Raw genomic sequence first — 18,285 nt, forward strand, 5'->3', positions numbered from 1 at the left:
ATGTGGGGGATGCAGTTCCCCTTCACAGGAACCCTAAAGCTGAGGGACACTTGTGCTAGCAGGGAGGAAAAGGAACACCCCTGGAGACTCCTGGGGAAAAGCCACCTGTCTGCCCACAGGGAGGCTCCCAGAGAGGGTCTGAAACTCCTCTGATTCGATGGTAGGAAATGAGGACAGAGGAGCACACAGATTCAGGACATCGGGACTGGCAATGGTTATCCGGGAGAGAGCTAACACTTTGTTCAAGACCACACAGCCAGAAAGCAGTGGAAGCAGGGAAGAGACCAGGTCTCCTAACACCCAGCTTAGATCTTCCCATAGCAATGTCAGCTCTTTTTTTTGGGTGGGGGGGTTGTTTGTTTGTTTTTTGTTTTTGAGATAGGGTTTCTCTATGGCTCTTCGGAGACTGTTTTGGAACTAGCTCTTGTAGGCTGGTCTCGAACTCACAGTGATCTGCCTGCCTCTGCCTCCCAAGTGCTGAGATTAAAGGCGTGCACCACCAATGCCCGGCTTGCTCCAACGCCCAGCTGCAATGTCAGCTCTTAAGAAGGATCCAATCTGTACCCATGCACCCTTCTTGTAGCCTCGTAACGAATTGTTTCACAGTGAGAAGTCCACTCCTGTGTCTTGACCTTGGCACTTGCTCTCCAACCATGACTGCTTCCCACCCTCTCTAGGTGCTCACAACCCTTGATGCCAGGGAACAGACTCCTTAGTGACTCCAGCACCTCATAGCCATGTCCCAAGGGGGTCACAGTGGGCAGCTTTGGAATGTTGCAAGTTCTGGTGGGGACTGTGTACTGGTGACTTGTTGCTACAACAAAATATTCAAGAAAGTCAACTTGAGAAAGGAAGGGTTTATCCTAGCTCACAGTGTGAGGATACAGTCCATTCATGGTGGCAGGAGCTTGAAGCAGCCAGTAACATTGCATCCCCAGTCTGGAGGCAGAGTGCAAGGGACACTGGTGCTCATCTCACTTTCTCCTTTCCACGTGGTTCAGAATTCCAGCCTAGGGAATGGTGCTACCACATTTAGATCAGATCATCCTACCTCCGTTATCATAACCTAGATAATTACTTACATCCAAGAGGTTTGTCTCCAAGGTGATTCTGGATCCTTTCCTGTTGGCAATCAGCATGAACCATTTCAGTGATGCCAGGCATGCTCTCTTGCTCTAGAACTCGTTGAGGTTTTGAGTTTTTTTTAAGATTTTATTTATTTAGTATACAGTGTTCTGCCTGCATATATGCCTGCATGGCAGAAGAGGGCACCAGATCTCAGTATAGATGGTTGTGAGCTACCTAGGCATCTCCAAGGGTTGTGAGCACCTAGAGAGGGTGGGAAGTGTGGTTGCTGGGAATTGAGCTCAGGACCTCAGGAACAGCAGTCAGTGCTCTTAACCTCTGAGCCATCTCTCTAGCCCCCCTCGTTGAGGTTTTATTAGCACCACCCTGCTCTGGGGTGAGGCTAGGCTTTATACGGAAGGATGACCACACTCCCTGGTCACCCACCATGGCCTCCATCTTTCTGATGTCTGATGTGTCCAGAAGCTCCAGCCTGTTGCCAAGTCTCCACGGTGCAAACAAGTGGAGGAAGAGCCAAGCTTGAATAGTGCAGAATATGAGCTGATGGTTTCCCTTAATTCTTCCCCTTGGCTTGGGAATGCAAAATATTATCATTTTTGCCTGGAGATTTCCCCTCCCAGATGTGCTTAGCCAACACTCAGATGAGCTCGCATTCTTCTGGCTGCCTGGTCTCCAAGTCTCAATTGCTTGCAGAGATTCAAGGCAGATGCCTGTTCGCTGACAACTGGAAGTCAGCTGCATGTGTGCCCACAGAGAACCACTAATGTGTGGAGGCATACCTACGATGTAGGATTAAACCCTCTCATGCCATGGAACCTGGGGCACAGAGAAGCAGAAGTAGTCTCCATGGGCACACAGCCAAATGATGACAAAGTTGAGATTAGCACTCAGATGACCCACCCTCTCCACGCTTCTCTTGGACTCCATTGACTTACAAACAAGTCTGTTGACACGCTTAGCATGGCTGAGGACCCTGGCAACCTTGTGTCTCATCCAGGCAAGCATTCCAACCCCGCAAGCAGACATTTTTTGCAAAGTGGAGATCTGCAGAGAAAGTCACACCAAAGAAGTGGCAGAGAAAAGGTAGGGGAGTTAGCTCTGTTGGTAGAGCACTTGCCTCACAAGCTTGAGGACCTGAGTTTGAATCCCCAGAAGCCGTGTAAGAAGGTGTGGTGGTGGTGTGTATTCGTAATCCCAGCAATAGTGAGATAGGATGGAGAGACAGGTGGATGCACAGAGCTCACTGGCCAGCTGCCCTAGCCTCCCTAGTGAAGTTTCAAGCCAATGAGAGAGCCAAAGTTAAAGTCAACTGCAAAACAACATACGGCCCCCACAGACACTCACACACATGTACATGCATGCACTGAGACATACATGTATACACACATACATACATGCACACATACATACATAAAAAATAAAGAGGGGCATGAAGAAATGCTGGCAACTTTGGGGAAGTCCCATCCCCTCTGTGTCTACCTTGCACACTTGTAACAAGGGTCTGAAGCCCATAAGAAGGGGCCACAAAGTGCTTTCCAAGAATCCTTGCGTTCTACAGAACTGCTCCTTGCCCTTACTGTCGGCATCAGCCTCTGCTGTTGAACCTTGTGCAGCAAGCACTTTAACAACTAGGCCAATCCCTTGGCTCTTACAGGAGATTTTGGTGCTGTCTCCTAAGATCCCTGGGAAGGTATTTGGGAGTGTGAGGGGATATGGTAAGAAAAGACCATCACAGCATGGACACTCAATACACATGCATTGAGCTATCAGGGAGCACTGGGTTGACAGTAGCCAGGGTCACCTTGGCCCATATCCCTCAGCCCTGGAGGCCTGATGGGAAGCCATGGTTCCATGTGAGCCTTCACCAACTAGTTTGAGAACTGACCTCCCACTGACATTTAAGTCTGTCTGTGGCTCTGACCTCTTGGGACCATCTGGTAATTTTCAAAAGCCAAATCAGAATCTGAGACAGAGCAGGGCTGCCATCAGACACAGAGTGACAGCCATCAAGGAACTGTGGATTCCCCCTCTGTCACCAAACTTGGTACAGAAGAGTGGCCCATGGCCCAGCCAGCCTCCTGGCATCTCCGCAGCCAGCCTACTGATTCCCATCAAAAACAACTTTTTTGTTTTGTTTTGTCTTGTTTATATCTGAGGTCAGCAATCCCTGAGAAGGGTTATATCCACCCCCACTTTACCACCAGAGAAAGAAAGCCATGGATTTCAGAAAAACCAGGGACTGGTGAGAGCCAAGGTCAGAGGGACAGGCTCAACATTGTCTTTAGGAAATCTACCCTCTGGTTAGTTTGGTTTGAGCAGATGCATGCAGTAACTGGATTCTGGTAACTTAAATGTCTCTTTTCTGTGGCCAGGCTTTATTCCTTTCTTCCCCTGGGAGAATGGGTGAGGGGAAGAGGGAGGCCCAACCAGTTCTAGACTGAATTCCATGATGGACACTGTGCTCTGGGTCCCTGAGGTTAAGAGGGAGACCCCATTCTCTGCAAATAGCCTCATTCCTCAGCCCTCTGTCTGGCCTCTAAAGAAGGGGACCCTGCCTCTGCTCCCCAAGCTCTTCAATCTCATTCCTAGCTCACCTGCTGAGCAGTTTCCACAGCTTAACCTCACAGAGGTACAGGACTTCCACCTCACAGGGCTTGCGTGAAATCTAGGTGCTCATTGTAAAAGCAATGGGTGTCAGTCCACCACTATGCAAAAACAAGATCTTGACTCCAGGCACTGAGGCACCTGCAGTGAGAGAAACAGTCCTCGGTTCAAACTATATCTCCCCAAAGTAGGGTCTTTGCCTCCCACACTGAGGCCACCCCTTCACCATCATACTCTGGATTCTCCAACATAAACTTGCCAATCACCTCACAACAGGGACTCTTGCCAATCATCTCACACAGGAACTCTTCAAAGACAAGGGCACCACCCACTTCACAGCCCAGCCTCTCTGAGGTAAATGAGCAGCCAGAAGTCCCAGACACACCCCTACCAGACACAATACCTGCACTCTCCAAACTCATCTATTTCTTTGTTCTGCTCCCACTCAGGATTCACAGATACCTTCAACATGGATACCAGGAATCCCCGGATCATTGCTGGTCCCAGTGCTGCCTTCTTTGGCTATACAGTACAGCAGCATGATATCAGTGGCAAGAAGTGGTGAGTAAGAGCTGCCCCCCCAACCCAGAGCTATTCATATCCAGTGCCCTCCTTCCTACCCCTGGTCTGCCAACTGCCCAGACTGGCTCTCCCAGGCTTCTTGATTCCTGGGAATTGACTCTCCATCTCAGCAGGTCAGAATCTGGTAGGCTCTGCACCTGGAACCTTGAACATCCAATGTTATATCTCTTCATTGTTTCATATGTAAAATAGGAGGGTGCAAAACCCCTTTTTCAGGTTAAATGACCAAAAGGAGCCACTGATAAGGCGTCCTCAGAACTTGGTGTCTCAATGGTGAAACAGCACCTCTGCCCTCAACTGCTTGGAGAGTGGCTGGGCTGTCTGGAGGTGGGTGTGAGATTGCTTGTGAGGTACAGAGGTAGTGAGGATAGGGACAGAGGGAGGGAATAAGTGGGAGAGGAGAGAAAGCCAGAAATAGCCCAGGACCACCAGGTGGGACAATAAAGAAAAAAGCTTCAACCTCTAAGATTTTTAAAGTAATTTTTAAAATTTAAATTAGAAACAAGCTTGTTTTACATGTCAATCCCAGTTCCCTCTCCCTCCCCTCCTCCCCTGTCCCCCACCAACCCCCTATCTAGTCCCCTTTCTGCTCCCCAGGGAGGGTGAGGCCTTCCATGCCGATCTAAAAGGTCTGTCATATTATTTGGAGCAGGGCCTAGACCCTCCCCCATGTTTCTAGGCTGAGAGAGCATCCCTCTATGTGGAGTGGGCTCCCAAAGTCCATTCCTAAACTAGGGATAAATACTGATCCACTACCAGAGGCCCCATAGATTAACCAGACCTCCAAACTGGCGTCCTTGTTCAGGAGGTCTGGAACAGTCCTGTGCTGGTTTCGCAGCAATCAGTCTGGGTTCCATGAGCTCCCTGTTGTTCAGGTCTTCTGTTTCTGTGGATATCTCCAGATGAGTCTTGACCCCTTTGCTCATCACTCTTTCCTCTCTGCAACTGGATTCCAGAGTTCAGCTCAGTGTTTAGCTGTGGGTGTCTGCTTCTGCTTCCATCAGCTACTGGATGAAGGCTCTAGGATGGCATATAAGGTAGTCATCAATCTCATTGGAGAAGGGCTTTTAAGGTAGCCTCTGGACTATTGCTTAAATTGTTAGTTGGTGTCAACCTTGTAGATCTCTGGACATTTCCCTAGTTTTGGCCTGATTTCTCTTTAAACCTATAATGGCTCTGTCTATTATGGTATCTCTATTCTTGCTCCCCTCTATTCTTACCCTGACTCAATCTTCCTGCTCCCTCATGTCCTCTTCTCCCCTCCTCTTCTCCCCTTCTCTTTCTCCTAACCCCTCTCCCTCTCCCTATGCTCCCAATTAGCTCAGGAGATCTTGTCCTTTCCTCTTCTCCAGGGGACCATGTATGTCTCTCTTAGGGTCCTCCTTGTTTCCTATCTTCTCCGGTGGTATGGATTACAGGCTGGTAATCCTTTGCTCTAGGTCTAAAATACATATATGAGTGAGTACATACCATGTTTGTCTTTTTGTGACTGGGTTACCTCACTCAGTGTGGTTTCTTCTAGTTCTATCCATTTGCCTGCGAATTTCAAGATTCCATTGGTTTATTTTTCTTCTGAGTAGTACTCCATTGTGTAAATGTACCACATTTTCTCCATCCATTATTCAGTTGAGGGACACCTAGATTTCTTCCAGGTTCTGGATGTTACAAATAATGCTACTATGAACATCGACCTCTATGTTTTTTAACAACTTTGCTATGAAACAGTTTTATTTGATCATATAATCTAATCATGTCAAATGTACAAATCAACGGTGATTGTAGTTAGTTTACTAGGTTCCCTGACTGTCCCCATAAGTCACTGTTAGGACATTTCCATCTCCCTAAAGCATATTCAGCACACACCTGCACAGTTCAACTCGGTTTATTTTCCCTGGTGGGGTTTCAGCCGACAGACAGTGAATGCTTAGCACTTTTCAATATTCTCGGTGCCTTCCCAGGAGATGCTAGGAAGGCCACAGATGCTTCACACCCTGCTCTTCCCAATCTGAGCCCTGACTGGCCTCCCACCTCTGACCTTTCTGCTCCCCTTCCTTCTTCTGTTCAGCATTCACTGTCCAGTCCTCTAGACCTTCCTGTAGACCCTCCATCCTCCTGTGATGGCCTTTCCTGCACCCCTGCCCCCAACCAGACAATCCTCATCCCCCTCTTTCTTTCTCCCCTCCACTGCTACCCTTCCTCCTTCTCTTCTTCATTTCCCTTCTTTCTTCCCCTTCCTCCTCTTTCTCCCCTGCCATCCCTTCCTTCTCCTTCTTCCTCTTCCTCCTCCCAGTTCTCATTTTCTTTTTCCTCCTCTATATATCCCTTTCCCTCCTCCTCCTCCTCTTCTGTCCTCCCCGCTTCTCACTCTCTACATCCTCGTTTCTTCTTTCTTTGCCTTTTTTATTATTTTTTTATTTGAGTCTAACTTACATTCTGGTGTGATTATCCTCAGTGTACAGCCCAATGAACCTTTCCATACATCTGCATGCAAACACTCAGCTCCCAGTATAGATATAGACCAAAAGTACCCAAAAGGCTCTTTTGCACCCCTCTCCAGTCAGTGCCCCTCCAGATAACCATGATTCTGATTCCCGTTGCCATAGATACACTGAGCCAGAGAGAGAAAGAGAGAGAGTTGATGGTGTCATTCTAAAGGCACTCGTTTCTACCTGGCCTTTTAAATTTAACACTGTCCGTGAGGCTTACCACAGCATCCTGAGTATTTCACGTCATGCCTCTTCATTGCTTGTGGAATTCTGTTGTATCACTATGTCACTCTTGGTTTATTCTGTTACTGGTGGATACTGGAATTATTTCTGATTTGCACTGCTCTACTGGGGTCATTGCTCTTGTCGTTTTGCTGCTGGGCGTGTCTTTTGATGAACATTTGTCATCCTTTTTACTGGTTAGAGATAAGGGTAGACATATGATTGACGTTAGGTGGATCTGCCAAGCATTTTCTCCAATTACTAGAGAGTTAATTTTAACTCTCTAGTAAAATAAAAGAGCCACAATTAGCCTATATCCTCACCACCATGGGGTATTATCATCTTAATTTTAAGCATTCCAACTGCACACGGTGCTGGTGCATTGTAGATTGAGTTGCTTTTTCTCTGTATACTAATAGTATTGAACAACTCTTCAAAAGTTGAACATTCTGACATTGTACTTAATGAAGCTTCTGGTCAAGCCTTTTACGTGTGTGTGTGTGTGTGTGTGTGTGTGTGTGTGTGTGTGTGTGTTGTATGCATTATATTCAGGTGCACTTGGCAGTGCTTGTGCATGCTGAAACAGACGTCAGCATCAAGTGTCTTTCTCCATTGTTCTCCACCTTATTTGTTGAGATGCAGTCTCTTATTGAACCTGAAACTCACCATTTCAGCAGGGGCTGTCCAGTGAGCCCCTGTATCCACCCCCAGGACTCATGGCACAGATACTCACCACCGTGCCTGGCTTTTACATGAGTGCTGGGGATCTGAACTCAGGTCCTCACACTTGCACAGCAAGCACTTTACCCACTGAGCCATCTCCCAGCCCTCTTTTGCCTATCTTAAGAAGAGTAATATGCATCTTTTATTATTGATTTATAGGACTTTTAAAAACATTGCACACATACACCCTGTGTCAGAAAGATTGCAAATGTGTTCCCTATCGTTTGGCTTGTCTTCTCAACCTCTTTTAATAAATTGAAGCTTTTAATCTGTCTTGAATTTTTTTGCCTTATTTTTATGCTGATATCTATTTTTAATTTTTTCTTTATTGTTAAGAATTTCATTCATGTATACAATGAAGTGTGATCACACTTGTGTGTGTGTGTGTGTGTGTGTGTGTGTGTGTGTGTGTGTGTGTGTTGAGTCAGTCTCATGTAGCCCTTGTTGACCTAGGACTCCCCATGTAACCAGGCTACCCACTAGCCTCCACCTCCTGACTGACCCCTGGGATTACATCACATTCGGCTTAAGTTCTTTTATTATTGACCACCTCATGGTTAGTTCTTTTCACAGGCCCCATTTAGGAAATCTGTGCTTCTTCTCACATCTTAAACATCTTCACCTTTGTTTTATTTGAGAAGTTGTTAGTCCTCTTACTTACATCAGTGATTGAATTCCAATGAATTTTTGCATACAATGTGAACTAAAGACTAAACACCGTTTTGTTTTGCTTGCCTGTATGGATATGGGATTGATCTGGCAGCATCTGTGGAAAGTTCATTTTCTCCACCAAATTCCAGTGTCACCTTTGTCAACCATGATCACATTCCTGCAGGTCTGTAGCTTGCCTCACTTCTGTTCTATTTATCTATTTGTCAAAACTTGTATCAGAAAAAAAAAAAGCAGCTCAGACTGGGGCTGGGGTGTGACTTGGTTGATACAGTGCTTGCCTGGTGTGCACAAAGCCCTGGGTTCAGTCCCCAGCACTACAGAAACCAGAAGTGATGACACGTGCTGTAATCCCAGCAATCGAGAGGTGGGGCAGGAAGATCATGAATCAAGGGCATCCTTGGATACATAGCAAGTTTGAGGCTAGCCTGGGCAATGTAAGACTATCTCAAAAAAACTAAAATAAAACCTGAAGTCAGACGTGCCAATTCTCTTTCTTTGTTCGTTTTTTGAGAGATTGTTCCATCGGTTTTAAACCCTGTGTCCTCCTTTCTGCCAACTTTGCTCCAGTAACGTTTGCTGGTGGTTTGATTATAGTTAAACTAAATGCATAGATAAATTTGAGGATAAATGAAGCCATAATAAGAGCAAGTGTCCTGGTTCCTTCATTTATTCAGTTTTAAGTTTTTTCTCACAGTTTTTGGTGTAAAAGTCTTGACCCTCTTTAATTATACTAATTTCTACATATTTGCATTTTATGTTGATAGAAATGAAGTTTTTGTTTTGTTTTCTAGTCTTGCTGCTACAGAAAAATGTAATTGATTTGGAGAGGGTTGGTTGTTTTCTGTTTTTGTTTGTCTTCAAGGTAGGGTTTCTCTATGTAGCCCTGGCTGTCCTGGAACTCCCTCTGTAGAACAGGCTGGCTTTGAACTCACAGATCTGCCTGCCTCTGCCTCCCAAAAGGCACTACCACCTCATTTATCATTTCTAATAGCGTCTTAATGGGTTCTTTTTTATAAATTTATTCAATTTATTATTTGTGTGTGTGTGTGTGTGTGTGTGTGTGTGTGTGTGTGTGTGATAGGAGATGTACCACACCCTTGTACAGAGGTCAGAAGACAACTTTGAGGAGCTAGTTCTTACCCTCCACTTTTACATGGGTTCAGGTGTCCACCCTGAATTGCCAGGCTTGTGTGGCAAGTGTCTTCACCCACCCAGCATCTCACCCTATCTGAACCTGTGACTCTTTTGGGTTTGTTTGGTTTTTTTGTTTTGTTTTGTTTTGTTTTGTTTTGTTTTTGGCTTTTGGTTTTCTGAGGCAGGGTTTTTCTGTGGCTTTGGAGGCTGTCCTGGAACTAACTCTTGTAGACCAGGCTGGTCTCGAACTCACAGAGATCCACCTGCCTCTGCCTCCTGAGTGCTGGGATTAAAGGCGTGCGCCACCACCGCCCAGCTTCTTTTGGGTTTTCTAAGGATTTAGTTGGGTCATCTCACATTAGCACACTTTCTTTCTTCTTTTCACATCTGTTTATTTCCTGTCTTGTTGCAGTGACTATAGAAGAGTTGACTCCAAGCACTCTTAGTTTGTTTTCCTGGAGGGAGTGTTGAATATTGTATAATGAAATAAGTTGGTGGCTGTGGTTTATTCATTTGTTGGTTGTAGAGACCACCCAGTTAAAGAAATATTCTACTAGTCCCAGTTTGTGTGTTTCTTTTTTTAGACAGGGTCTCACATAGCCCAGGCTGGCCTCAAACTGGTTATACACAAGGATGGCCTGGTCCGCCTGCTTCCACTTCTTGAGTGCTAGGATTACAGGCATGTCCCACCAAGCCTGGTTCTTGTGGTGCTGGAAATCAAACCTAGGATTTTGTGTGTGCTAGGCAAGCACCCTACCTGCTGAGCTGTATCCCTAGCTCCCTGACACCAGTTTTTTTCTTTTGTAAACATTGTCTGCAAGTAAGTACTCAATTTGATCAGGTGCTTTCCTTGTAAAAATTGAGACATTAATTTTTCTATATTTTGTTAGTATTTTTGACAGATGGGTTGAGGTTTTTTAACTTAGGTTTTCTGTTTGTTTGTTTTGGCCCTTGTCTTTTCCTTCTTTTTTTCTTTCTTTTATTTTATTCTTTTCTTTTTCTGTAATTTTAATTCAAGCTTGCACTGATGGGCTAACAGTTTGTTCACTACAAGTCTCTGCAGCTGTATCTTTAGGTAGTTTGTTTCTGTTTTGCCTCACGAAGTAGATTGGCTTGTTCACTTTCTTGTCTATATTGTCTATCATATTTTATATGGCATCTCCATTGTTCATGCTCCAGAACTGTGCTGAAAACTATCCTCTGCCCCTCAGACTCTCAGGAGTCCTTCAGGGTGACATTTGGGGTTTTCTTTGTGGATAGATTTTCTTTCTTTTTAATGAACAAAATTTCATTAAATTTTATGTAATTTTTAGTCATGTTTTTCCCTCCTCCAACTCCTCTCCACCTTCCTACCCACCCTTCTCTCTCTCTCTCTCTCTCTCTCTCTCTCTCTCTCTCTCTCTCTCGCTCTCGCTCTCTCTCTCGCTCTCTCAAAAAAACAAAGCAAAGCCAATAAGACAAAAGAATGCCAAAACAAAAAGCATACATATAAGAACCACAAAATTTGTTTTGTATTGGCCGACTACTCCTGGGCATGGAGCCTACACTGGAGCGTGGTTAATAAACCCAGAGATACTCCGTTGGAGAAAACTGATTTTCCCTTTCCCAGCGGTATCAAGTGTAAGTAACTCCTTTAGAGATGGGACTTTGCATCCTCTCCCCTTTTCCGTGCCGGGATTCTATCTGGCGTGAACCTGTGCCGGCCTCGTGTGGGCTTTCAGTTTCTGTGAGAGTGTATGTGCATCAGACTTGTACCTGGAAGACTTTCCTTGGAGTCATCCACCATCTCTGCCTCTTACAGTCTTTCTTTCCACTGACTCATTCCGAATAGACACCGGCCCCCAGGCTTGGGGGTCGGGGCTTGATGAAGACCTCCCATTCAGGTCTGAGCGCTCCAAAGTCTCTCACTCTGTACACTGCTGTGGTCAGATTTCCAGTAGAGATCCTACTTCCTGAAGATAATGGGCCGCACAGATTTCCAGTTGCTCGTTCGTGTTAGTATCGATAGCGTTTCTCCAGAGATCTGCCCATTTTATTCAAGTGCTACTGACAAAATATCAAACCATTGGTCTCCTGTTTATATTTTCAGGGTCTTTAATTTCTGTAGCATGTCCTCATTTTCACGATTCTCATTGGTAATTAATGCTGTCTCCCTTAGTCACAGTACGTCTTGCTATAGGTGTACCAATTTCATTAAAGTTTTATAAGGATCAATTTGGAGATTTTGGTGGGTTTTTTTAAAAGATTTATTTATTTTTATTTCATGTGCATTGGTGTTTTAACTGCATGTATGCCTGTGTGAAGGTGCCAGATCCCTGGAACTAGAGTTACAGACAGTTGTGAGCTGCCATGTGGATGCTGGGACTTAAACCCAGGTCTTCTGGAAGAGCAGCCAGTGCTCTTAACTGCTGCGCCATCTCTCCAGCCTCACATTGTATAAATCAAGATATGGTCTATTTTAATAAATTCCCATGTCACTTGATCAGTCTGTTCTGCTTTTTACTAGGTGTTTTCCTGCATGTCAGTTATATCAACATGGCTGAATTGTTCAAATGCCTACAACTTCACCTTTTAGTCTTGTGTGTTTGGGGGAGGGGTGAGAGAGTCTTTTGGTCTGCTTATTCTATCAGTGTCTGAGAGAGATGTAATAAAGTCTCCAGAGATCATTGGGAATTCATCATTTAGTTCTGTCAGCTTTGCTTTATATATCTTGAAATTGTTAATTATATATATATATATATATATATTGTTATTGTTATTGTTATTAGGTGTACCAATTTAGCATTATAGCCTAATATTCTATTTCTACTCTATTGCTGTGATAAAAACACTCTAATCAAAAGCAGCTTAGGAAGGAAAGAGTTTATTGGCTACGCTTCCGGGTCAAGGTCCCTCAGAGGAGAGTCAGGACAAGAACCAGAAGGCAGGACCGCTTACTAGTCCACACAGCATCCTTCCAGCAGGAACTCAGTCACAGTCAAGCAAGTACAGCAGAAACCAAGGGATAACGCTGCTTGGTGGACTTGCACTCAGGCTCATGCTTAGCTGGCTTCCATATACAGCTGAGAGCCACCAGCCCAGGGAATGTTGCCACTCACAGTGAACTGGGCCCTCATACATCAATTAACAATCATGACAACTGCCTCCCAAGATGTGGCCACAGGTCTGTCAGTGTGATCTGGCAATTCCTCTCTTGAGACTCCCCTCTCAGGGGAGTCTAGACTGTGCCAAACTGACAGTAAATATGACTATGGCACCTAATACATCTTATGTTATATCTTAATGTTTACATTGTAATTATATTGCATATATATGCAGGTATATGTATATATAATTGTCTGGACAACTGTGGGCACAGTAGCTATCTTTTGGTAAAGTCCTGTCTACTCTTTTTTAGGCTCTTGCTTTCAGACTTTATGTAACCTTAGGGGGGGTGTTTTTTTTGAAGAGCTATTTTTATTTTTAATTATATATATGCATGTATGTCTATGTGTGGGTATATTCACATGAGTAGAAATTCCTACAAAGGCCAGAAGAGGGCATTGGGTCCCCTGCAACTGGAGTTACAGACATTTGTGATACACAAAGTATGGATTCCAGGAACTGAACTCAGGTCATCTGTAACAGTCATACATACTCTTAACCACGGAGCCATGTCTTCAGCCCCAAGTCCTTATATTTAAATCGTTTGTCTTCTAAATGACACGTGAGTTTTTAATCCATTCTGATAAGCCTTGCCTTTTAATTGGATAATCCTGATGAGCCTTGCCTTTTAATTGGACATTTAATATAATAGCATAGTTGAGTTAATAACGTAGTCTGTTCATGTGACATGCCTGCTTGTCTCGTGGCCTTCTTTTTCTTTTCTGCTTTTTTATTGTTCCTGTTATTGTTGTCCTGTTGTTTCCAGTGCTGGATACTTGGTCCAGGGTCTCATGTATGCTGGGCAGCCACTCTACCACTGAGCTACTCCCCTTGCCTTACATATTCCTTCTTTCATTTACTTTTATGGTTCAACCTAGAGATTAAAATGAGCATTCTTGATTTACTATGGTCTATTTTTTTTAACTATGGTCTATTTTTAAGATTACATGTATTTATTTATTTATTTTGGAGGGGACACTAAGGCATGCATGTGAAGATCGGAGACCACCTAAGGCATCTAATATATCTTATGTTATATCTTAATATTTTATATCACAATTACATAACTAGATATGACTTTAATTGGGAGTCAGTTCTCTCCTTCCACCATGTGGATTTCAGGGATGGAACTCCAGATGTCAGTCTTGGCAGCAAACACCTTTACATACTGAGCCATCTTGCTGGCATTAAATTAATGCTTTTACCACTGACTAAATAACATTGATTCCAGCCACCTGTGCTGTTTCTTTGCCCATTTTTATCATAGGGTTTTACCTTTACATAGTTATAAATTCTACAAGGCCTTTAAACTGTCTATCCCTATCTCCTTACTCAATTACCATTCTGTGACTCTTCGTAATCTTCATATAATTCTGTGCCACTGTTTGGCATAATTTTCTTTTGGAAAACAACAACCTTATTATTTCTTGTCCTTAACTTTGGGATTTGGACTTGTTTATTCATCTGCCTGAAATAACTTTATTTCACTCTGATTTTTTTCAAGTGCATCTTTTTTTGATAGATTTTCTTCTACCATCTTAATGTTTCTTTATGTTACATTTTTTTTTATTGTGCATGCCCATGTGCTATGGTGTATGTGTGGAGGACAGAAGACAGCTTGAAGGAGTTGGTTCTCTCCTTCCATTGTATGGACTCTAGGACTAGAACTCTTGGGTCAACAGGTTTAGCAGCAAGCACCTTTACCCACTGAGCCGTTTCAATGACCCTACCATTTTAAATGACTTCCCATGGCCTTCTGACTTTGCATCACCTGTGAAGACATCAATTTTCTTTTGAATATGGTGTGTCACTTCCCTGTGGCTACTTTTCTGCTTGTGTCTAGTGTCAAGAGTCTGAACCTAGTGTGTCTTGGGGCACTTCTCTTGGTATTTTCTCTGCCTAGGGTTTTCCAAGTTCCTTGAGTCTGTCACTGGTAAATCACATCAGATCTTCAAGACCTCTGCCTTCAGTAAGGCTCTGATGTTTGTCTCTGCTGGGCTTCCATAGGAGAGTGCCCTCAGAGGGGAAGCTGGGGTGAGTATGGGCTAGATGCTGCAGTGGCTTCCTTTGATAGCAGGCTCTGCTTTGGTTATTACCTCGTGCCTGAAAATGGCTGTTTCGAATGGTTTGTGCAGTTTTCCCAGCAGTTCACAGCTGAAATCAAAAGCCCTCCTTCACACTGTTCTGTGTGACCTCTGTGTCATTTCCCCTGAGAAGCCTTCTGTGACCCTCCTTTCCCCAGATTAGCTGTCCCCACAGAAGTCTGTATTTCCCTTTTCATAGCACCTTTCTCTCTCAAGCAGGGTCATAATTCTTTGTGGAGTCAGGGGCATGGCAACTGGCATTCATTCCTTAGGTGCATATATCACACACACACACACACACACACACACACACACACACACACACACCACCTGCATGTGCAACTACACCCATACATGCCTTTGTACACTTGCATACATCACACATGCGTGTGCACGCATGCGCACACACACACAAGGGGCTGGGAATATAGCTCAGCTGGTAAAGCACAAAGCCCTGGGTTCAATTCCTAGCACTACATAGGCAGTCTATAGTGGTGCATACCTGTAACCTCTGTACTCAAGAGGTGGAGGCAGAAGAATCAGAAGTTCAAGGTTGTCCTTGGCAACATAATGAGACCAGCCTGGGATACATAAAACCATATCTCAAAAAAAAAAAAATTAGGTTGAATAGACTTTTTCAAGCTAGACCTTATTTTAAGCAGTATTTGTTACTAAGCTCCCAGACTGCACAGCAATGGAATGCTAAAAGCATGGTTTCACTCAGGGCTGCATCTTAGGCCCACTGAGGAGGAAATGACTCAAATGATTTTTAAAAGAAGAATGCAAGACAAAAGATGGCCTGCTAGTGTTTGGACCCATCTCTGTGGGGTTACTTTCTCTATTTCTTCTGTCCTGGAATGACTTTTCACTCCCTAGCCCTTCCCTTTGACATATCACTTCCAAGATAGCAAGGGAACCAACCTGTCACTCCCATGCTGCTGTCCCCCATGAGACACCAGTGTGGCATCCCTGCAATCTGAGAACAGCCATCACAGCACCTTGCTCAAGGCAGAAACTCAGACAGATTCTAAAAGCAGGGAGCCTTGGCCAGGGTGTCTGGGAGGCCTTTGAAAAGGAGATGCATCTGAGGAGGTGACAGACTTGACTTCTTAGGTGATTTTGCTGATCCAAGCATGGCCCAGAGACTTGTGGGAAGGAGCTTATGACCCAGGTGAATGGGCAGGGCCACACCCACTGGGGCCCCTAGACCTGAGCTTATTTACAGCCACTCCTGACTGAGAGAAACAGAGAGAGCAGCCTTAGGGACTCAGGGAGCTGCACTACATGTGAGGTGGACCGCAGCTAGCTGGGTGTTTCAGGGGGGGTCCTATCCTCAGTGACAGGAGCCTTATTCATTATCATATTTAATAATTCCATGTATTAGTTACCTGTCTTGTTACTGTGACAAAATGTCTGAGAAAAGCAACTTGAGGAAGGAATACAGCATTTATTCTGGCTCACAGTTTGAAGGCACAGTCCAGCACAGCAGAGGAGGCATGGCGGCAGAGACAGCTGGTCCATTGCATCTCAGCAGGAAGCAGAACAGGGAAGGCTGCAGCTCAGTCGGGGGAGGGGCAGCCTATGGAATGGTACCATCCACATTTAGGCTGGGTCTTACCTAATCTAGATGATCCCTCCTAGACATGCCCAGGGATGTGTTCCCATGGTGATTCTAAACTTTATCAAGGTGGCAATCATGACCCAGCACTACTTTCCCTTCTCTGCTTCTTCTTCCTTTCACCCCGCCTTTCCCTTTCCCGCCAGCCACTTTCCGGGAGTTTAAGTCACAGGGAGGACCTGTAGGAGGACCTTGGGTGAAAGCTTGATGGCAGTGTCACTCAGGGACACTGGCTGATCACTGTGCGTGGTCTCTGGCAGTTGCTGATGTGGTTATATGCCAGCAGGTCCCTCAAAGGAGGGACAAAAGAGAGGACTTGAAGCACAGAGTTTGGAAGACTCCAACTTTTCGAACCCTCCCTCACTCCATCTGGGAGTGTTGGACAAGCTTAGAGTACCCTGAATGCGTGTTTCATAATCCACAAAGCAGGAAGTGGCTTGCAGCTGGAGGCAGGGAAGCCTGAAATCAAGACAGTAGCTGGGGGTTGAGGGGCTCCTGTGCACCCAGCCCTGAACAAAGCTCATACCCACACGCTGTCTCCTTGGTCAGACCCAGGGGATCTGTGTTACTCAAATTGCTCCCCAGGAGTCTCCAGCAGGGTGATGGGCCTCTAAGGCTCACCTCACCATCTATACCACACCATGAATATAAGACAAGAGGACGCCACCAAGACAGAAAGTATCACTCTCAGATCCCAATGTATCCCAGGGAAGAATTGGCCCACTGCTACCTACCATAGGCACCCACAGGGAGCACCCTTGACCCCGCCCCAGCCATCATGCTGAATCTTTATGGAGCATTAGTAGCAGCACTAAGAGGATGAGGGAACAGGCCTAGTGAGGTAGCCAGCACTTTTTATTCTTAGTCCTTCACCTTCTGCCCACCATGCCTGACTTAGAACCCTTCATGGACTCTGCTGAGCATCCAGGGACACTGAAGGCCATCTTGAACCGTTTCTGACACGCTTCAGTCTCAGCAACAATAACAACACTCATAGGCACACAAAAGGGAAAGAGAAAACAAATTCCTCCGGGACTGAGTGTTCTCTGCCCCGGCTCTTTAAGCCCTTGTGTATTTTCAGAGAAATTCAATCCACATGACTTGAGCGCGTTTACATTGAAGTCATTAAGACCATTTGATGTCCCCATGCTCCAGTGCCCGCCTGCAGAAGCTCCTGCCTGCATCCTCTGGAGCAGGAAGCCTCCTGATGCTGGGAAGAAAGAGAGCCGGGCCCCATAAGGTCCCCGTTTGTTCCTGAAGCTTTGCCCCTGGCTGGAGAAACCTCAGCTCTCTGCAAAGCACAACAGTCTGCTAAAGGAGATACTCACTGTCAGGACTATGTGGACTTTGATGACACAAGTTCATGGTAAATTACCCTGGTGTGTGTATTAGTTACATTTTCAGTGCCAGGACAAAATGCCTGCAGAGCAATGGAGGGGAAAGGGGTTTATTCTGGCTCCCAGAGAGTGGTGGAGTCCATCACGTTATAGAAGGCGTGGTGGCAGAGTGAGGCAGCCGGTCACATGGCATCTGCAGTCAGGGAGCAGAGAGAGATGAACACTGCCGCTCAGCTCGCTTCATACTTCGTATTCAGTCTGGGCCCCCAGCCCATGAAACGCTGAGGGCCACATTCAGGCTGGATCTTCCTCCTTGGGTAAACCTTTCCAGAAACATCCTCATAGACACATGGAGAGATTTGTCTCCATTACAACCGTAAATGCCATCAGGTTGACAGTCAAAGTTAACAATCACAGTGCAGATTTAGAGAATCAGGCTATCTGCAAATGAAATAAGCTTGTCCCCATTTTACAGGAGAGGCAACTGAGACTCTAAGAGAGGACATAGCAAATGTCAGAATGAGCCTGGGGCCTGGATCTCCCCAGGCAGGGTCCTGGCTAGGCCCAAAAGGACACAACAGAAGCAGTTCTAC

The 18,285-nt window shown here is 45.3% G+C and overlaps 1 protein-coding gene across 1 annotated transcript in view; it reads left to right on the top strand.

The window, feature by feature from the left end:
- Positions 1-3,485: 3,485 nt before the first annotated feature.
- The window catches only part of Itga11 (integrin subunit alpha 11), a 78,908-nt gene continuing 64,108 nt past the window's right edge, over positions 3,486-18,285 (top strand). The window contains exons 1-2 of the mRNA XM_035444221.1: positions 3,486-3,489; positions 4,140-4,251. Coding sequence (XP_035300112.1) covers positions 3,486-3,489; positions 4,140-4,251 — 116 coding nt within the window. The remainder of the gene's footprint in view (positions 3,490-4,139; positions 4,252-18,285) is intronic.

This window comes from Cricetulus griseus, chromosome 4, assembly GCF_003668045.3.
Source record: "Cricetulus griseus strain 17A/GY chromosome 4, alternate assembly CriGri-PICRH-1.0, whole genome shotgun sequence".
NCBI lineage: Eukaryota > Metazoa > Chordata > Mammalia > Rodentia > Cricetidae > Cricetulus > Cricetulus griseus.